We start from the raw sequence: 22,195 nt of genomic DNA, 5'->3' as shown, positions 1-22,195 counted from the left end.
GAAAATGTGAATGTACAGACTGAGCCACCGTTCTTAAACGAAGGACCCCTGCATCCGAGGTCCTGCACTTTGCTGTTCTTCACGTGAGGCGCTCTCGCCACATCCGCTTGTGGAGAGCTTGCTCTGTCTTCACAGCTAACACAGAATAGCCCATCGGGCGGAGGCGGCACGGCTGTCTAACCAGCCTCCTGTGGACCAAGCTGTTATGACCACAAACAACACTGCAAAGAATAAACATCTATCAGCTATTTCATATGTAAGCAGGTAAGCGGTGAATTCCCAGATGAGACGCTGCTAGATGGAAGGATAAAAGGCATTTGCAATTTTGATGGATATTACCCCTGCGAACTTTCACAGCAGTGCATATGGTAAAATGTTTGAATTTTTGCCAATCTGACAAGTGAGAAATGGTATTTCAGTGTGGTCTTACTGTGCATTTACTATGAAAAGACTGAGCATCTTTCATATATGTAACAGCCATTTGTGTTTCTTTTTCTGTGAACTGTTGGCTCATGTCCTTTGACCATTTCTCTGTTGGACTGTTAGTGTTTTTCTTGATTTCTAGGAGCTCTTTATATGTTAGGGAGGCTAGTCTTTTACCTGTGATAGGAGTTTTAAATGCCCCCACCCTCAATTCGTGGTTGTTTTAAAACTTTTGCTCATAGTATTTTTTCCTCCATGCAGTTTTCTATTTTTATGCAATTAAGTTTATTAATTTTCAAGGACATCTAGATTTTAAGTTATAGTTAAAAAGGCTTTCATCACTCTAAGGTTAAAATATAATTTGCCTGGGTTTTCTTCTAGGGCGTTCGTGGTTTCATTCTTTGTATTTAAATAATCTCTCTCTCTAGCGTTAATGCTGGTATTCCAGATGTGCAGTCAGACACCTAGCTATCCTAACACCAAAAGGTCAGGAGTCTATCCTCTTTACTCCACTGATCAGAGATGCTGACTTGACCACAACCAAAATCCTGTATGTACTGAGGTCTGTTTCCGCTAGCCTCCATTGGTCTGTCTGTCCATAATCCAGCACCACAGTGCTTTTTATTATTGAGGCTTCATAGTTAATTTTGATATCTGGTAGGATCAGCTCCCTGTCATTATTCTTCCTATTCAGAATTCCCCTGGCTATTTCTAATTATTTTTCCATAGAAGTTTAGAATTGTTTGTCCAGTTTCAGGGAAAAAATTACCTGCTGGTAATTTTACTGGGATTGTATGAAAGTTCTAATTAGCTTAGGGCACACTGACTGTTTATGACAAGAGCCGTGCTGGAAAGGCACAGGCTGCGTTCTGCTCGCTCAGGCTGGCCTCTGCCAGACTCAGGATGCTTCAGCGTTTTCTTCACAAGAGGGTTTTCATGTCTCAGGTCAAGTCTGTTCTGGATTCAGGATTCTCTTGGAAGTGGGGTGCATTGTCTTCTAACTGGTTGTTTCTTTTGATTTCTGTATATTAATTCTGTCTTCTACTTACTAAATTCTCTTATCAGTAGTATGTAATTGATTCCATTGGGTTTTCCAGGCACATACTCATCATTTGCACACTGCAATGTTTTCACTTCTACTTTTCCAATTTTATGCCTCTAATTTCTTCCTCTTGACTAATTGTGTTAGCTGGTAGCACAGTGGCATCTTACCTTCTTCCTACTTTAGTGGGAATGTTTTTAGTTTTTCCCCATTAAGTATGATGCTGGCTTTTGGACGGATGAAAATATTTTAAGTCTTAGAGAAGTAGCTACTGATGCCTGTTTTATTGAGTGGCGTCTTCCTTTATGAGAAGATCAATGTGAGCCTACTTCTGCTTATTAATGTCTTACCTTAATAGCTTTCCTAGTATGAACCAGCCTTGCATCCCTAGAAACCCACTCAGTCACGGTGTATTATCCTTTCAATGTCCTGCCGGATTATTTCCAAATTCTTATAAGTGGGAATGCCATGTAGTTTGCTTTTTTTTCCCCCTGCTTTTTCTCCCCAGTACATAGTTGTATATTTTAGTTGTGGATCCTTCTAGTTGTGGCATGTGGGACGCCGGCTCAGCATGGCCTGATGAGCGGTGCCATGTCCGCGCCCAGGATCCGAACTGGCGAAACCCTGGGCCACCGAAGCGGAGCGCGTGAACTTAACCACTCTGCCACGGGGCCAGCCCTGCCTAGTTTATTTTTATTCCTTTATATTGACATAAGAATTTAAGGCTATGAATTTTTCTCTGAATATGGCATTAACTGTATTTCATAGGTCTGATATACATTATTTTCATTATCGTTAATTTTGGAAACTCTACAATTTTGTTGTATATATTTCCTTTGACCCAAGATTTAAGATAGTTGTTTTCTTCAAAAAAAATAAATTTCCAGTTGGAAGGCCCCTTTGTTTTCTGATATTGTTATTCATTTCCAGTTCTACTGTACACATTGTATTATTTCTACTTTTTGGAAATTCTTAAGGTTTCCTTTGTGGCCTAATATATGGTCAGACTTCAGGAATTTAAAAGAAGGAATAATGTCTCCAACTAGGACACAGAGCTCAGTACATGTTCTTTAGGTCCACCTCGCTGCAGGTCTGCGTCACTTTGAGTAAAAACAGCCACGACACTTCATAAGTGCCTCAGCTGCATCAGGTCCTCTCTGGGCCACCTGACCCACAGCACATCACTGAGCATTCAGTCACCTTGAGAGGGAGTTATCAGAACTCCCATGCTTGTACAAGGAAGTGAAGATTTAAACGAGTGTTGTGACCTGCCCACGGTCCCTCAGCGACAGCAAGAATCCAAACCAAGGCCGTCCAAATCACACGCCGCTTTATCACTTTACTTAGTGCAAGTTTCATCCTCTACCCATTCTGTCGGGGGAGAGGGGACACAGTGGCTTTCCAGCTGGCACTGAACTCTCTGGGCCTTGGCTCCACCAGACAGGCGGAGCTGGGAGGATGCGAAGTTCTCTGAGGGGGGAAGTGGCTTAGCTAGCCTCACCCAAGGTAGGCTGAGCTTTCCTCCCACCTCGAATTCCTGTGGTTTCTCTACTCCCATGTTTTCTTTCACAGACAAATTAATTCCATTTTTATCAGATTAATCCATGGAAAGAGATAAAACAGCAAAACAGCACTAAATGGCTTCTTATAGGCAAAAGCAACTCCCTGGACCTCCCCGCCCCCCAAGGTCCAGCTCCCCAAAGGCAGCCAATTTCAATTCTTTGGACAGTTTTTCAAGAATTTACCTCCAGATTTCAAAGTAATTGCTACATCTTTATTTCGCGATTTTAGACTTTGTCTGCTGCTGCCCTGTCACAGAATGAGGACTCAGCTCCCTTTCGCTCATGCACCCAACTTCCCACAATGAGCACATCACAGCTTCGGGCTGGTTCAGCACTCAGGGCTGACACTGTATCCAGGAAATCTTCCTCACTGACAGCCGAGCAGCGTATTGTGATCACATTTTCCTTATTGCAAACCTTGTGTTTTCACTTGCTGATTTTGGTAACGCTTCCCCTGCATCTCACAACCTCTCTGTGCGACTTTCCACCTGCTCAAACCTATGGGATAACCAGTCAGTTCCTGTGTTTCCACCCACAGGGCCCAGGAGATCCTTGGGCTCTGCTCTGGGCTGATTTTGGTCCAGGCCTAATGAGCAGCCTTCACCCTGGCATTGGTCTTTCTGGTGGACTGGACCCCCTGCATCCTCGAACTCATCTGAGATTCCTAGAACTCACCTGAACTGCCTGAGTTATTTCTGTAGCAGAGACTATTACTGTCCCAGCCAGGCCCTAAAACTGACCTGAGGGTCATGCTGAGCCACGTCATACAGGGTCCTCCACCACTTGGTGCCAATCACCCAGTGGTATGACAAGCAGTGGTGATGGAGAAATACGTTTGAATGAAGAAACCCATGCTATTAGCCTCCTCTCTCTGGTCATACGTGCGCTCTTGCACATGGACTCGTCTGTGCCATCACTCACCTCCAAGCGTCTCTGTGTCTGCGCCTGCGCTCCCAGTGCCCTCTTTTCCCCACTGGAGGCACCTGAGCACTCCAGGCACAGCCTCTGTGAGCCCCTCAACCAGCCTCTGGCCTTCCCTTGTGCTCCTACTTGAAGTCGCTGTCTTTGGGTTAGCTCTTCACACTTTCCACCTTCTTTGCTAGACTCTCAGCTCCTTGAGGACAAGAACCCTGTACTATTACTTTTTATAGTCCCGGGAGATAGTAGAGCCTGGCTCCTAGCAGAGGCTCAGGGTTTGCTGAATGCATAAGCGGACTGTGAGCATGAAGAAGTACCCCTCCTCACAAGGTATGCTGATCACACCAGGAACCACTTCCAACATGATGATTACAGCTACCAATCGACCCGTGAAACGAGGAGCAACAAGCCTCCCTGGGTCAGTGCTGCCGAGCGGCAGAGCCCAGACGCCGAGGCCCAGCCTCTCCCTGCTGTGCCATGTGGGCTTCACCCAGACCCTGGAACCCAGGTCACTGCCAGGTGCATGGGCAGCCCTGTGAGTCCTGGGTGGGAAAGGTGTCTGAGCTGGCACGATCTGGACCATACTTTAAACCAGCCTTGATTCCTCACATCAAAATCATGGTTGCTCTGTTCATAAAGCTTAGAAAGCTGCCACAGCCATCAGACTTGAGTCATGCAGACTGTGCGCTCGGGTTGACTGGCCCCCGATCCTCACCCTCCCTGATTCAGTGCTGCGAGCTGGTGATTCAGTGAAACCTGATAATTAATCATGTGGTTACCAGACTGGACTTCCCTGGGCGCCAGGCTGCTGCTCCACCTTCACCCTCTGAGAAGTCCCTGCAGCCTGAGTCACTGAGCACATTCAACCCGCAAAAGGGTGACCCGTCACCTCCCCACCAACACTCACTCCCCTGTGCCCAGAGCGGGACGAATGGCCTGCATGCTGAGCAGCAGGGGACAGCCTCTTGCTTCTTCAGCTTTTCATTTCACTCTTGGCAACCTAGAGGCATTTAAAACCACTGCCTCCCTCCTGCCACACACAGACACACCCACCTGCAACCCGGCCTGTCACCGATGTGCAAATCTGCTGGGCCGGGCCTCTTCCCAGGCAGGTGGTCTTCTGAGGCCTGACCTAGTGCCAGGACAGGCAGACCTGGCTCCAGCGATGCGGCAGGGGTGGGAGGAGTCTGCTTTCCTGGGCCATAGTTCTCCAGGGATGCCATGAGGGTGGATGTGAATCCCCCCACAAAGTGAAACCCACTCGGAGAGCTTCTGAAAAGCAGCCACCTCATTTCACTAGGATGATGGCTAAAGAGGCCACTCCTCATGACAGTGCTCCTTCAGCCAACAATGAGAAGGGCACGTGGAATCACTGAAGCAGCACATCCTTACGCAGCTTCTGTGTAAATGTGGGTCTCGGCAAACTTGTGTCCCTAAGACTGTGATTTTTGTTTATTTTCTGCATTTTACAACCTATAGTTTAGAAATTAAATGGACCATCAAAGCAATTAAATTATTTACGTTAAAATGAGGAGCTGGGAAGGATAAGCAACATTTATGAAGCCAGACTTTGGGCTGGGGGTTTTCACTTGAAGACAAGCCTAATTGTTGCTCATCAGTTCTGTAACTGACACAGCTACCTGTGGTCAGAGCGAAATCATTCCCACTTTGTCCACTTGTAGGTAGCTGGAAGATGGTGCAGCAGGAAGGTTATTCAATAGAGGGCAAACTGAAAGAAGAAATCCTAGAAAATCCCAGAGATGCAAAAACAAAACAACTCTAGTGCTAAACTTTATAAAATAAGCCTAAATCAATAATAATGAAAAGAAATTAAAAGAACGATATTCGGATTTTAAAACGATAGTGAAAGTGAATAAAGGACTAGTGCTCGACAACAGACATAAAGCAGGCCACTCAACAAAAAATCCCAGTGCATCCCAGTGACGCCCTCCCAAGAGCACAGGACGGAAGGGGAGGGAAAGAACAACAAGGGGAGGCCTGGCAAACACACCTCAGCCAGCTCACCAAGGTCACGTCAGCAGAGACGAGTCCCGAGAGAGCACGGACCCCTGACAGGACGTGAGGAGGAGGCACTTGACCCTGTGCTCTTCCTCCCCCAAACCCGCAAGCCCGCGCTCCTCATGAGAAAGCATCAGACAGATCCCAGCAGAGGGACAGTCTGCAAAGTCCCTGAGCAGCGCCCCGCAAAGCTGTCGCAGTCATTGGGACCAGGAAAGTGTGAGACCATCCCAGCCAAGAGGAGCCTGAGGAGAGGGGATGACTAGATATGAGGTGGGCTCCTGGATGGGGTCCTGGAGGAGTAAAGAGACACTAGGTAAAAACTAAGGAAACGGAAGTGTGGACTTTAGTTAATAACAACGTATCAACATTGATTCCTCAGCTGTGACAAATGTACCAGGTTATTGTATGATATTAACAATAGGAGAACCTGAGTGTGGGATTTATGGGAACTCTAATGTCTTAAGTTTTCTGTAAAACTGTTCTAAAAAATACGGCTTATTATAATAAAACCTGTAGGAACACGGCATCCAGAACACTAACAGACAGACGCCCAGCACAGGAGGTCATGATTGCCCCAGGTCCTCACAAGACCAGCCCCTCCCAGGCACCTGGCCTTCTGCACTAACTTCTGCAACTGGACCCTCAAGAAAGCAGTTCTGGACTGCAAATTCTCTGGCCCACTTGATCACACTTAGATATTGGCGACATGAGTCATCACTGGACGGTAGAGAAAACTAACCCTGCTCATTTTTTCAACTGAGTTTTTTTTGCGTGAGCTAGGAGTGGGGATGGAGGAAAAGACAGAGACAGAAGAGGAGAGGCTGCTAACATCAGAGTCGATGAGCTGTGATGAAATTACTCTCCAGAGTAAACAGCAGAAATTTTGAGACTGGGCAGGGGAACTAGCCCAGATGTGGGCGCTACAGAAATAAACTTCTGCTTATCTCTTACCTGCTTTTCACTCAGATAATGTGTTCTTTCTTAGGACCATGATGACTTGCACACATGGTGAAGTTCTCTGTCTCCAATTTGGGTTTACTTCAGATATATGAACACAAGATGTTTTTCCAAATTCATCGACATTGTGCCCTTGCTGTTTCCTGGTGGCACTATAAATAAAACTTTATTAACTGTAACTTGGGAAGGGCCGCCTGAATTGCATATTAACTGTGTCTACCAAAAAAGCCCTCAATTAACTGAAACCTAGCTTATAGGAATCTTTAATTAACTGTCTCCCCTCTCTTAATCTTGCTAATTAGCAGAAAGACAGATGATAACAAACGACTTGAGGAATTTATTAAAACACAACCACCATCGCCCTCCTGTAACGTGGCCTGCCGGGACTGTAGCTTTAGCCACATTTTCTATACCTTCTCATCTACACACAAGATTGCTCTTGATCTCTGACTGCATCACATGAGCTGAAGGACAATTTTAAAGAAGATTCTGCTAATTTGCTTACTCCCTCTCCCTTCCCCTGTATTTTCTGCATTTTTTGAAAGTTGCAGGTAGCATGAATACTTGGCCTGGAGATTTTCCTGAGGAAAAGGATACTCTCTTATATAACCACAAAACAATTATCATCTTCAAGAAATTTAACACTGATACGACACTATTATCTGACATTCAGTCCATATTCAAATTCCTCCCAATTGTTCAGACATCCTTTGTAGCTTTCAGTTTTGATCCAGGACCCAATCAAGACCTGCACTTATGCATCACCAGTCTTAACTAAGAACAATCTTCCCCACATTTTTTTGGGTCTTTCTTGAATTGAAAATCTAAAAGGGACTAGTACAGTTGTTTGTAGACTGTTCCACAATTTGAATTTTTTAACATCTGTTGAGCTATCAGTGATAGACAAAAAGTTTGATAATTCTGGACAAACACATACACCTGTGAAACCATCCCCACAAATAGGGTAATGAATCTATTCCCTCCGAAGTTGCCTCATACCCCTTTGGAATCCTTTCCCTTAATCTGCTTTCTGTGGCTACAGTTTGCATTTTCTAGAATTTTATACAATGGAATCATACGGTATGTGCCCTTCTTTTACTGGCTTCTTTCATTCAGCATAATTATTTTTGGATTAACTCATTCTTTTTTATTGCTAAGTAGCAAAGAAGACCCCCTTATCTGTGGGGGGATACATGCCAAGACCCCAGTGGATACCTAAAACCACAGACAGTACTGAACTCTATGCACACAGTCGGCCCTCCGTATCTGTGGGCTCCACACCCACGGAGTCAACCAACCACGGACAGAGAGGTCTATGATGGCTGTGTCTCTACTGAACATGTACAGACTTTTTTCCTTGTCATTATTCCCTAAACAATACAGTATAACAACTGTTTACACAACATTTACATTCTTTTAGGTATTATAAGTAATCTAGAGATGACAAAGTATACGGGAGGATGTGTGTATGTTATATGCAAATACTATGCCATTTTATAGAAGGGGCTTGAGCATTACAGATTCTGGTATCAGTGGGGGGGCCTCCTGGAACCAATCCCCCACGGATACCGAGGGACAATTATACCGTTTTTTCCTCTACATACATACCAATGATAAAGTTTAATTTATAAATTAGGCACAGTAAGAGATTAACGACAATAATAATAAAATAGAACAATTATAAAAATGTACTATGATAAAAGTCATGTGAATGTGGTCTCCCTCTCTCTCTCAAAATGTCTTATTGCACTGTACTCACCCTTCTTGTGATGATGTGACATGATGCAATGCCCTATGTGAAGAGAGGAAGTGAAATAAATGATGCCAGCACTGTGACACAGTGTTGGGCTACTATTGACCTTCTAACCATATGTCAGAAGGGGCATCAGTGAGCCATGACAATGTTGATAACTGGATTTCAGGAGCAGATAATGTTGATGGCTAGGGATCCAACAAAGGGATGATTCACGTCTTGGGTGGGATAGAGCGGGACAGTGTGAGATTTCATCACGCTACTCAACATGGTGTGCAACTTAAAACTTATGAATTGTTTATTTCTGAAACTTGCCATTTAATATTTTTGAGTCACGGTTGACTGTGGGTAACTGAAACTGCAGAAAGTGAAACTGCAAATAAGGGAGGGCTACTGTATTCCACTGTATGGATCAATCACCATTTGCTTATTCATTCACCTGTTGATGGACATTTGGGCTATTTCCAGTTTTTGGCTATTACAATAACGCTGCTGTAACATTTGTGTAGAAGTTTTCTATGGACATATGCTTTCGTTCCTCTTGGGTGAATACCTAGGAGTGGGGTGCCTGGATTGTATGGTCGAGTGTGTGTGTTAATCTTTATAAGAAACTGCAAAATAACCTCCCAGAGTGGTCGGGCCATAGGCTTTCCCATCAGAATGTATGAGGGTTTCAGTTCCTCCAAATCCTAGCCGACACTTGGTATCACCAGTCTTTGCTATTTTAGACATTCTAACAGGTATGCGGTGAAATCTGATTGTGGTTTTAACTTGCTTTCTTCTAATGAGGAATGGTATTCAGCATCTTTTCACATGCTTATTTGCCATCATTCTCTTTCTTTAGTGAAGCGTCTGTTCAAACTCTGCCCATTGTTTGGTTTACATGTTTGTTTTCATGTTGAGCTTTGAGGGTTCTTTATATATTCTCACTACAAGTTTTTATATGATAAATGACTTGGAAATATCTTTCCATTTGGAATTCATTTTTGTATATGCCACAAGGTGTAGACTGCAGTTCATATTTTACACACGGACGTCCAGTCGTCCCAGAACCACACGCTGAAAAGACCATTCTTTCCCCACTGAACTGAACCGTCTTTGCAACTTTGTTGAAAATCAGTTGTCCATATATGTGTGAGTCTATTTCTTGACTTTCTACTCTGTGTTACTGGTCTATTTGTCCACTTTGATGTCACTTCCACAGTTTTGATTACTGTAGATTTATCATGCCTTGAAATCAGGTAGCGTTAGTCCTTTAACTTTGCTCTTCTTTCTAAGAGTTGTTTTGGCCATTCTAGGTCCTTTGCATCTCCATGTGCATTTTAGAATCAGGGCCCATGATAATGGAACATCTCTCCATTTATTTCGAGTTTCTTTAATTTCTCTTACCAGTGATTCGTGGTTTTAAGTGTACAAAGTTTGTATATCTTTTGCCAGAATTTATCCCTAAGTTTTTCACATTTTTGATACCATTGTAAATGTTTTTTATTTTCATTTCAACTTCTAGTGGTTGATTAATAGTATACATAATTAAGGTTGATTTTTGTTTATTGATCTTGTAACCTGCAACCTTACTTAGCTCACTTACTAGTTCTAGTATTATTTTTTTTTGTAGATTCAATCAGATTTTCTACATAGATAATGATGTTGTTTGAAAATAAAGAAAGTCAGACTTCTTCCTTTCCAACCTGGATGCCTTTATTTTTTTCTTGCCTCATTGCACTACCTACAGCTTCCAGGACAACCCTGAAGAAGCAATGAGGGCAGACACCCTAGACTCGTTCCTGATCTTAGTGTCCAGACTTTCGACATAGGTGTGATGGGCTAGAACATTTATTGTGCATGCTGTCTATCAGGCTGAGGAAGGTCCCTTCTATTACTAGTTTGCTGAGATTTTTTTCTAAAATCAGAAATAGATTTTAGATTTTGTCAAATGCTTTCTTTGTGTCTATTGAGATAATATGGTTTTCCTTTTGTTGATAAATTACATTGATTTTTCATTGTTAAACAATTTCACATTCCTGAACTAAGTCCCACTAAGTCATAATGTATTACCCTTTTTATATATTGTTCAGTTTGAATTGCTAAGGTTTTGCTTAGAATTTTTGCATCTATCTTCATGGTTTTTGGTATCAGGGTAAGCTAGTCTCATAGAATGGTGTGGAAAGTTGCTTATTTGCCATCCATATATTTTTCATTAATGTTTGGGAAGAATTCACTAGTGAAGCAATCTGGACCTGGAGTTTCTTTGTAGGAAAGTTTTTAACCACAAACTCAATTTCGTTAATAGATATAGGGCTGTTCAGATTGTCTTCGTAAGTGAGCAGCTTGTGTCATTCAAGGAATGTGTTTCATCAAAGTTATCAAATGTTTTGGCATCAGGGCAGGCCCTGTGGCCACGTGGTTGAGTTCGCACACTCCGCTTCTGTGGCCCAGGGTTTTGCCAGTTCAGATCCTGGGAGCGGACATGGCACCGGTCATCAGGCCATGCTGAGGCAGCGTCCCATATGCCACAACTAGAAGGACCCACAACTAAAAATATACGACTATGTACCAGGGGGCTTTGGGGAGAAAAAGGAAAAATAAAATCTTTAAAAAATGTTTTGGCATCAAGTTGTTCATAATATTTGCTTATTATCATTTTAATGCTTCTAGAACTTTCAGTGATGTCACCTCTCTCACTCTTGATTTGGGAATTTGTGTCTCCTTATCAGTCTGGGTAGCAGTTGATCAATTTTATTGATGTGCTCAAAGAACCAGTTTTCAGTTGAACAGATTTTCTCTGTTGCTTTTGTTTTCTTTTGCATTGATTGCCACTGTAATCTTTATTATTTCCTTCCTCCTACTTACTTTGGATTTAACCTGCTTTACTTTTACTAATGTCATAAGGTTGAAGCTGAGGACAATGATTTGAAACCTTTCCTCTTCTTTAATGTCTGTATTTAGTACTATAAACTTCCCTCTCACACAGCTTCGCTTTTGATATGTTGTATTTTCATTTTCATTCAGTTCAAGATATTTTTTACTTCCCTTGAAACCTCTTTTTTGTAAAAATTTTCTTAAAGTTTTATTTCATTATTTTATATTTTAATGTTTATATAATTATATATAAACTATAATAAAGCATATAAGTAAATACAAACTATACATATTTTTCCAACTTTACTGAGATATAATTGACCAATAGAAATTGGATATATTTAAAGTCTAAAACGTCATGTTCATTTTAAGTATACATTGTGGAATGATTACCACAATCAAGTTAATTAACTCATCCATTATCTCACAGTTAACACTTTTCTTTTTTTGTTGTGGTGAGAAGAGTTAAGATCTACTCTTAGCAACTTTCAAGTATACAATACTGTGAACTACAGTCACCACACCGTACGTTAGATACCCAGAATTCATCCATCTTATAGTGAAAGTTATATCCTTTGACCAGTATCTCCCCGTTTCCCTCATCCATCAGCCCCCGGTAACCACCATCGACTTTCTCGTTCTGAGTCTGGCGTTTTTAGATCCCACACATGAATAAAGTCACACAGTATTTGTCTTTGTCTGGCTTGTTTCACTCAGTATAATGTCCTCCAGGTTCAGCCATGTTGTCATGAATGGGAAGATTTTTTGTTTTTTTATGGCTGAATAATGTTCCTCTGCATGTGTGTGTGTGTGTGTGTGTGACATTTTCTTTATCTATTCATTCATTGACGGACACTTAGGTTGTTTCCATATCTTGGCTATTGTGAATAATACTGTAATGAACATGGGAGTGCAGATTTCTCTTTGAGAAACCGATTTCATTTCTTCTGGATATACACCCATTAGTGAGATTGCTGGATTATATGGTAATTCTATTTTTAATTTTTTGAGGAATTTCCATACTGTTTTCCCTAGTGGCTGCACCAATTTACATTTGCACCAACAGTGCACAAGGGTTCCCTTCTTTCCACACCCTCGCCAGCATCTGTTACCTCTCATCTTTTTTATAAAAGCCATCCTAACAGGTGTGAGGTGATATCTCCTTGTGGTTCTGATTTGCATTTCCCTGATGATGAGTGATGTTGAGCACCTTTTCAACTACCTGTTGGCCATCATATGTCTTCTTTGAATGAATGTCTAAAAATGTCTGTTTGAGTCCTTTGCCCATTTTCATTTTTTTTTTTTTTACTTTTTATTTTATTTTTTTGCTGGGAAAGATTGACCCTGAGCTAACATCTGTTGCCAATCTTCCTGGTTTTTTTTCCTCCCCAAAGCCCCAGTACATAGTTGTATCTTCTAGTTGTAAGTCCTTCTAGTTCTTCTCTGTGAGCCACCGTCACAGCATGGCTACTGACAGACGAGTGGTGTGGTTCCATGCCCAGGACCTGAACCTGGGCCACTGAAGCGGAGTGTGCCCAACTTCAACCACCAGGCCATCAGGGCTTCCTTTGCCTATTTTTAAATCAGGTTGTTTCTTTGCTATTGAGTTGTATGAGTTCCTTATATATTTTAGATATTAACCCCTTATCAGATAGACGGTTTGCAAATATTTGTCCCATTCTGAAGTCTGCCTTTTCATTTTGTTGATTGTTCCCTTTGCTGTGCAGAAGCTTTTTAGTTTGATGTAGTCCCACTTATTTATTTTATACAAAAATATTTATAAATATTATTTTATATACTTATTTATACAATTTATATTTTAGTATTGTATGTTTTATATTTATGTTACTTACTAAAACTTTATTTTATAATTAAAAATTTATAAAAATTCTTTAAAAATGTGCTGTTTTGTTTCCAGGTGTTTGGAGATTTCCCTATTATCTATTGTTGATTCTGAGTTTGATTCCATGGTGGTTGTGGAACACACTGTGTATGATTCCAACTCTTTTAAGTTTGTTTAGGTTTGTCTGATGAGCCAGGATATGGTCTATCTTGGTAAATGTCCCTGGCGTGTAGAAAGAATGTGTACCGTGCAGTTGCTGTGTGAGCAGTGTATGAGTTGACAGAAGCCCCATGCTGGAGGGTGCTGCCTCCCTCCTTACTGCCTCCTTACTGCCTTCCCTTCCACTTTTTCTGTCATTTATTGAGAAAGGAGGATTCAATTTTCCAGGTATAATTATGGGTTATCTATTTCTCCTTGCAGTTCTACCAGTTTCCATTTTTTGTGTTTTGAAATTCTATTAGTAGGTGAATAAACATTTAGGGTGGTTATATTCTCATGATGAATGGACTCCTTTAGCATCACGAAAAGACTTTCTTTATCCCTAGTAAAGTCTCTGCTCTGAAACCTATTTTGATGTTAACCTAGGCATTCCAGCCTTCTTGTGCTTCGTGGTGTCATGGTATATCTTCTACTTAAAATCTATTTGTGTCTTATATTGAAAGTGCATTTCTTGTAGGTGGCATATAGTTCTTGCTTTTTTATCCAATGCGATACCCCCTGCCTTTTAACTGGCTATTTAGACTGTTACGTTGTGATTACCGACTTTTCTTGTCTGCTTCTTTCAACTAGTCTCTGTTTCCTTTTCCTTTATTTTCTTCTTTCATTTGTATTCTTTGTATGTGTTTATGATTTCACGTTATCTCCTTTCTTGGCTAGTTAGGTATGACGTTTTTATTTTAGTGATAGCTTTAAGGTTTACGGACTACATCTTTATCAAGGTCACCTTCAGGTGATATTATATCATTCTGAATGAAGAATAGACTCTAACAATAGTATTTCTTCAATTTCTCTCCTCCCAACCTTTTTGCTATTGTTATCACACATTTTGTTTTTACATATATTATAAACTCCACAGTATACTGTGATTATTTTTTTGTTTAAGTACTCAATGATCTGTGAAAGAGACTTAAATAGCAAGAAAAAAAATCATATATTTATCTGTGGATTGATCCTTTCTGGTGCTTCTCATCCCTCTGTACGTCTATGTTTCCTTCTGGTATCTTCCTTCTGCCCAAAGGACTGTCTCTAACATTTCTTGTAGTGGGGATGTGCTGGTGATGAATTCTTTCAGCATTATATGTCTTAAAAAGTTCTTATTTTGCTTCCATTTTATAAAGATATTTTCACTGGGTACAGAATTCTAGTTGACAGCTTTTCCTCCAGCACATTAAAGCTGCAGCCCTGTGGGATTCTTGCCATCACTGTTTCTGACAAGCAACCTACTGTCATCCTTATCTTTGCTCCTCTGCTCCTTTTTTTACTGGCTGCTTTTCAGATTTGTAATTCATCACTGTTTTTTAAGCAATTTTATATTATGATGTGCCTTGGTGTAGTTTTCTTCATGTTTCTTGTGCTGGGGGTTTGTGAGCTTCCTGGTTCTGTGGGTTTATGGTTTTCCCCACATTTGAAAATTTCTTAGCCATTACTTCTTGAAATATTTTTCTACTAGCCCCCTTTAATGGCTGCAAATACACACATATTAGGTCACTTGAAGTTTTCCTACAACTCAACGATGATTCTTTTTTTTTAGGAAGATTAGCCCTGAGCTAACATCTGCTGCCAATCCTCCTCTTTTTGCTGAGGAAGACTGGCCTTGAGCTAACATCCGTGCCCATCTTCCTCTACTTTATATGGGGGATGCCCACCACAGCATGGCTTTTGCTGAGCGGTGCCTTGTCTGCACCCAGGATCTGAACCAGTGAACCCCGGGCTACCAAAAAGTGGAACATGTGAATTTAACCGCTGCGCCACCAGGCCGGCCCCTCAATGATGATTCTTTAGTTTAAAAAAACCTTTCTTTTTCTCATTGTGCTTCATTTTGGATAGTTTCTATTGCTATGCCTTTAAGTCCACTAATTTTTAATTATGTTAAAAACTAATGTTTAATTGGTTTTTAATCCCATCCAGTACAGTTTCCATGTCACAGATCGTAGTTTTCATCTCTAGAAGCTTGAGTTGGGTCCTTTTAATATCTTCCATGTCTCAATAGAGCTTTTCATGTGGAACAGACTTTTTTTTCCTGAGGAAGATGAGCCCTGAGCTAACATCTGCCAATCTTCCTCTTTTTGCTGAGGAAGACTGGCCCTGAGCTAACATCCGTGCCCATCTTCCTCTACTTTATATGTGGGACACCTACCACAGCATGGCTTGTCATGTGGTGCCATGTCGGCACCCAGGATCTGAACTGGTGAACCCCGGGCCACCGAAGCGGAACGTGTGCACTTAACCGCTATGCCACCAGGCCGGCGCCTTATCTGCTGATTCTAACACCTATGATGTTTCTGAATAGGTTTTGATGGCTTTTTCCTCCTCATTGTGGATCATATTTTCCTGCTCCTTCACATGCCTGGTAACTTTTGGTTGGCAGTGGTGAGTACAGAGTAACAAGGCAGATGGGTGGCTTGGGAAGAGACCCTCTGGGACGATTCCTTGGAGAAGATCAGGGCTGTGAGATAAAAGGAAAGCCCTTTCCTTACGAGTTACTAGATTCCCTTGTCCCGAGTCATGTCAGTGTCCCCACAGTGTATACTGCCCCCTCAGTCAAACGGCCTGAGCCTGTTCCTCTTTCTGGAATCGCTCTCCTTCCTTCTTTCCAGACAGAGCCCACCTTCTTTAAGGCCGAGGACATTCCTGCCCCCTCAAATCCTTTAGAAGCCCCTCACATGACGGCACGTTGTGTGTGCTCAACATATGCTTGTGGGCTAAGAGGGGACCCAGGCTCGCCCCTTAACTGGAGGTCCAGCCTGAGTCTTGGAAAAGTGCCTGGTCCCGCTCAACTCTTCTCACTGGAGAAGTGCCCCGAGGGCCAGGCAGCTCCTCGGCACGGGGAGAACAGAGAGTGCTGGGGCATGGGCCAGCCCCGCTCCGTGCCTCTGCACAGGTCCTTTTGTCTTAACACAGGCATCCCTGTCCGTAAAGAAGGCGCGCTCTGACCCTCACAGTGGCCACGTCAAGGAGCCAGTCTGAGGAGCTCTGAGCTCTGCAGGAGACGCACAGCCTGGGAGCATGTGGAGTCCAGCTGCAGAGGATGGCTGGCAACGTGGAGTAGCATGACTTCCAGCCAGATGCAAGGAAGGGAGGGAGGAATAACTCCCCAAAAGCACACAGAACTTCAGTCTCCGGGCAACTAGGGCCAAGGTGGTCATGAAAAGGAAGGATGAGGTGAATGACGCTCAGTCTCAACCGGAAACATTTCAAAAAGTCTCTCAGTGGGATGATTGCCTTTAAATAAACAGGTGCACTACGCTGGTTAAGAAATTAATTCACAGGATAATGCCTGGCGCCTGCAGGCGTTTACAAGAACATTGCAGGCGAGGGCATTTCCAGCCGGGCTGTAGGAACAGCTCCTTGAGCATTATTAAACGTCTAATTCCTGCAGCAGCGTGCAGACAGGAAACACAGGGCTTGGAGCCTTTCTTATGGCAGGTGTAACGAAGGCCCTGAGACTTGTTTATGGCAGGTGTGCTGGAGGAGCATCGCAGCATCTGTGCCCAGGGCTGAGCCCTCCCATGTGGACACTGGAGATAAACAGGTCCCTGGGGGACAAAGGTGACCAAGTGGCAATTGTAACAAGACTCCTTATGCTGCAACATGATGACCAACTGTAAAGTCCATAAGAATATAATAGCAAAGTGCAGTTCAGAAGGGTCATCCACTTTCATGTAAAGAAAAAAATTAAAGCAGAAACAGCCACTCCTAAGACTAAAATTAAAGACATAATCTATTTCTAGGTACTAAAAGGTATTAAAAATACTGACAAGCTCAAAAATACCGATGGCTTCAATATGGTCAGGCAGCACTGGTGGGCCCCGGGGAGGCAGGCTGGGGTGGCTGATGACAGCCCCACCCTCTTTGGGTGACAGCTTTTCTGTCCCTCTCTTTCACTGGGCTGTGCATCACATTAGTCTCTCTGTTTCATGCACCCAGGAACCTTTCTGAGTGGCCCTTAATGGCCAGGTACCAAGAACAGTGCCAATAAGCTTCTATATGCACGATCCAGATGACAAGCGTATTGCAGTAGAAGAGAGACAAAGTTTCAAAATAACTTCCCACAAAAAGCCCTTTTGTTTATATAACTTGGCTCTTCAATGAATTTTGAAGAAGAGCAAAATAGAAATGACCAAGAGGTATATAGCTTCCTGGTCCACAAAAAACAAGGTTTCAGCTCAGCAAATAAATGGTTCTGTACTACCAGAAGAGCAGGGTGACACGGGGTTTCCACCTTCATTCCCTCAGGTCTAAAATGCCCAAATGGCCACACACATGTGGTTCTGACTCGTAACCAGGCTGCGGGAAGCACCACTGCCGTTCTGTCACAGGGGGCAGCCGACGGCTGTGGGACATGCAAATGACTTGCTAAAGTAAATGATGGCGACAGGATTCAAATTTAGGGTTTTTTTTTTTAACTCTTAAGTCCAATGTTTTAGACAATCTTTTAAAGAACTCATTGTTTATCCAAAGTTAGTTCAACAGATAGGAAGATAAGTCTTTTGTTGAAATATATAATATTCCGGTCATCATTCTGGAGTGGACAAGCAACAGAACATTTAATGGACATAGCAATACGCAGGGGACTGGGCCCAAGAAGGGTCAAGGTCAAACTGAGGTCAAGCTCAGCCTTGGATGCCCTAAGTAGGAAGGAGGCTGCTCCCAACATCCAGAAGAGCATGAAGACCAGGAACATCCAAGGATGTGTTGATCATGCCTCCATGCCACACCGTGCGAGAGCCCTGGTGAGACCACTGGAGCAGGAAAATGAGTGAGGCCTACGGACTGGCTGTTTGCAGACAATACGGTCGTCTATACAGAGAAGCCAAGAGAACCTACAGGTCAACTCTCAGAGTTCACAAGACTCAGCAAGGCTGCTATACATGATCAATAAACAAAAATAGCAAAGATGCCATCATCAACGATCAGCAAACACAACGTAAGTAAAGCAGCCTTCACGGAGATGCACACATGCTGCGACGGCTTCGTGGGGACGCCCCTGTCACTCTCACTTCCTCACGTGGTCATTCCCCCCATTTTTGGCCCCCTCACAGAGACGCTCTGGCTGCTGTGGTGACAGCAGGAGGTGGTCATGGGGGCGTGGGTGCAGTGCCCAGGTGAGAGAGGAGGAGCCAGGTCCATGGGGAGTGAGGTGGGAGACCCAGCGGGTGGGCGGACTCAAGCCGGCAGGGGCTTATTAGTGGGACTTGAGCAAAAAGGATGATGTGAGGCGAGGTTTTCAGGTGGCAGTGTGGAGGACTGAGGGACAAGAGTGGCAGCGAGGCCAGGACCCGGCTGCAGGAGCTGCCTGAGATGCTTTGTCATCTCCAGGCCAGCCGGTGGCCGGACGGCAGGAGCATGAGGGGACGGGCGGACTGCAGGGCTGCTTCACCGGTGCACGGGCCCTGCTGGCCGAGTGGGAGCGGCTGAGAGGAGGAGGCATGTGGCCAGTGGAAGCTCTGGTGACCGGAAGGAGGGGCTAACAGAACAGAGCAGGCAGGAGGCCCCCGAGTTGAGACCCTCTTACCCCCTTCACTCACTTCCCAGAGAAGGGAACGGATGCCCTCGCCTCCCACTCACGTCTCCGTGACTGCTGATCCCCCGTCTCTGTGGCGTGGAAGGGCTCCATGTGGCCTCGGAGGCCCTGAGCTCATGGCAGGTTTTGTCACAGATTAGCTGTGTGATCTGGGCAGCTCACTTACGTGAGCCTTTTCCCACCTGTAAATTATCTGCAAAATCACACTTATTGCATAGAGTTAAGAGTCATGAGACTTTTCACTGGTAAGCTCCTGCCACTGGGCGTCACACACATGCACACACGCACATGTGCACCCACAGCACACACACACGTGCACACACAGCAGACCGGTCCAAGTTCAATTTGAAACATTGTTCTGCTTCTCCACTGGTCCTTTTCTCCTAAATAGAGTCTGTTTAAGTCACTACTGGCTGCAAACCAAGGAAGCAAACCGGCCGGTCCTTGCCCTGAGGCCGACTCCGCCCCTCCCCCCGACCCCAGTCCTCGAGCACGTGGGGCATCGCTGCGCTCCCTTCTTCCCCGGCGCCTCCTGCCCACCCGGTTTCTTCCCCATCTCTGCATCACACACTCGCCTTCTCCTGAATGCTCACTGCTAAACGTGATGGCCTGTTCTGAGGCGTCTGGTCCCCACAAGCCTGCAGAGCGTTACGTTCCTGCCCGCGCCCCGCACGTGCCCTTATCCTGGAGCCTCTTTCTCTGTGTTCTGTAAATCAGATTTTCCCAGCCTCTCTCCCTTCTCTGAAAATTCTCCTTCATGACTCTCCTTCTCCACTCCCCCAGAGAAGCCCCTACGTTCTACCCTCAGCCCCCAACCTGTTTCTACACTTCCTTTCGAGGGTTTGCCTGCCGCCATCACTGGGTGGACGAGGTCCCCAGTCTCCATCTCTCAGGCCATGGGGCCTCATCACCAGTGGTCTCCTGTGCACTACTCTCCCCATATCTGCCTCTCCCAGCCACCTCTCCTACCACACAGGCTCAAACTCGAGAATGGTTTCTCCCCCACATACGCCTGGCCCTCTGTTAACTCTGCATCCTGCCCCCCACAGCCCTTCCTGCCCATCGACCCCCACCTCCCTGGCCGCCCTCACCTGTCCGGCACAAATTACTAGAGCAGTCTCCTCAGCGGCTCCCTCCCCACTCAGTTATAATCTGCTGTACACTGAGGCCAGACGTCTTACAAACCACAATTTAGTTCTTACTGTTTCTTTGTTCCAGAATCTTTAATAGCTTCTCATGCCTGCTAAATGAGGTTTGAACTCCTGAACTTGGAATAAACACCTTCCACTTTGATGGTCCCTAGATATCTCTAGCATCTTAGCCCAACAGGGCTGTGTGCCCTCCTCCAAATGTCCCCTGTGCTGGCCGTCTTCTGTCCCTTGCTCAAGCTGTCTCCACACCCCCGCCTTCACCGCCTGACATCTACACTCCTCCACACCCCCCACCCTTTTAAGTCCAATACAAATGCAGCTCCACCCATAAGACTGCGCGGGTCCTCCTCTTTTCGAAATGGCACGCTTGTGGCATACATCTTTTGTGGGATGTGTGACTTCAGACCTCACGCAGAGGGTTTTGTCCCCAGTGGACAGGAGCCTATCAAGGGCAGGGACAGCCAACCTCTGCATCACCTGCAGTCTTCAGCACAGTTCTGAGTACAGGGCCCTGCCTAGATCTTTGTGGAGCGGACACACGACTGCAGGCCCAGCAGGCACGAGGAGTGGGGAGACGCTTGTCAGAGAGCAGAGCTGGAGAGGCAGGTTGTATAGTCACGGGTGGGAAGTGACCATGAGTGCTGTGGGGCTGAGCCCTGGAGGCTGGGCCTCCGTGCTCCTGTTCTCACGGTTAGGGCAGGGGAGCGAGAGGCATGGCTGGAGACAGAGAGACTGATGGGGTCTGGGAGAGGCAGGGCCGAGTTCCAAGAAGAAAGCAAGTGGTCAGGGTCATTTACTGGCCAGAGGGGTGGTCGGAGATGGGGAGGAGGCACAGTGCAGGGCAAGAGGGACAATAAGTGGCGTGCACGCAGCACGGGTGAGCAGAAGGCTGGGGCGACAGACCAGGACTGGGCCCTGAGGAGCAGCATTTCCTTTATTCTGGGAGAGAGGAGGGACCAACAGTGCCTGGAGGAGGGAGGGAGGCGACGGCAGCTTAAGGAGTGAGGCCGGGAGAAGGGCAGGACGAGAAGTGGAAGGGAGAAAGGAGACAGTGCTAACTGGGGCAAACCAGCCCCGCAGGACTCAGTGAGCCCTGCCCATGTCAGCAGCCATGCCCGTCAGGGCCAGGCAGTCTGGGGATCAAGGAGAAAAGCCACACCGGAGAGGAGTGTGGCTGGTGAGCACGCAGAGACCCTCTCACACCCAGGACTCACGATTACTCACACTGTCCACGGCGAGAATCTTGGCCCATATGAAAACAAGGAGAGGCCGCAGCTCCCTGGCTGAGCTCTGGAGCAGCTTCAGCACGTAGGGGAAGATGCCCACAGACAAGGCCTGAAGGAGAGGAGAGAGTGTGAGTGTGCTGGCTCCTGGCCCTGCACGTGCCTGCCGGGGAGCACAGTTGCCCGGGTGGCAGACAACACCACTCGGGGTCAGGGCTGGCAGTGTCTCCGGCACGTACGGGAAAGCGTCTCGCCTAAAGCAAAGCGGCTCCCTGTACATTTCCTCATCTCGACTGTATTCCAAGAAGTGGCTGGGTATTCCCAGTCATGCCTGGTCTACAGACAGTTAATCTAGGGCAGCTTTCCCTCATGAGGACATGGGGCTTCCAACTGGGAGCCGCCACCCTCACCCTCAGATGGCCTTGCTTGCTCTCAGCAACAAAACACAAGGCCCCTAATTGTGATCCTCACATATGGAACCATGCCTCGCTCTCCCTATGGGCCTCCCATTTGCTCCAACATTGCCTTTGCATGGGATAGACCTTCAGAGAAGGATGGGCCAGATTGCGGGCAGTTAAGATGGGAGCAGCTCTGGGGCTCCCCGGTGCCCAGTCGCTGGCAGCGCATCATCCTGGGGGGCCTCCCTGCTCTCAGGCAGAGAAACAAGAGAGAGGGTGGGTTCCCTGGTGTAGGACAACT

The 22,195-nt window shown here is 45.2% G+C and overlaps 1 protein-coding gene and 1 long non-coding RNA gene across 8 annotated transcripts in view; one reads left to right on the top strand and one right to left on the bottom strand.

Annotated features, from left to right (window-relative positions):
* RPTOR (regulatory associated protein of MTOR complex 1) overlaps window positions 1-22,195 on the bottom strand; it is a 397,196-nt gene that overhangs the window by 82,598 nt on the left and 292,403 nt on the right. For all 7 annotated transcript variants that reach the window (XM_044746113.2, XM_044746114.2, XM_070483827.1 and 4 more), the window contains one exon: window positions 21,498-21,608. In XM_044746113.2, the coding sequence (XP_044602048.2) occupies window positions 21,498-21,608 (111 nt within the window). The remainder of the gene's footprint in view (window positions 1-21,497; window positions 21,609-22,195) is intronic.
* LOC139040094 (uncharacterized) lies at window positions 132-16,638 on the top strand. The gene is made up of 3 exons (XR_011493983.1): window positions 132-264; window positions 15,889-15,968; window positions 16,500-16,638. It is a non-coding gene; the product is annotated as an uncharacterized lncRNA (long non-coding RNA).

This window comes from Equus asinus, chromosome 13, assembly GCF_041296235.1.
Source record: "Equus asinus isolate D_3611 breed Donkey chromosome 13, EquAss-T2T_v2, whole genome shotgun sequence".
Classification (NCBI taxonomy): domain Eukaryota; kingdom Metazoa; phylum Chordata; class Mammalia; order Perissodactyla; family Equidae; genus Equus; species Equus asinus.
The sequence above is the reverse complement of the archived record's forward strand: the minus strand, read 5'-3'. Positions and strand labels throughout refer to the sequence as shown.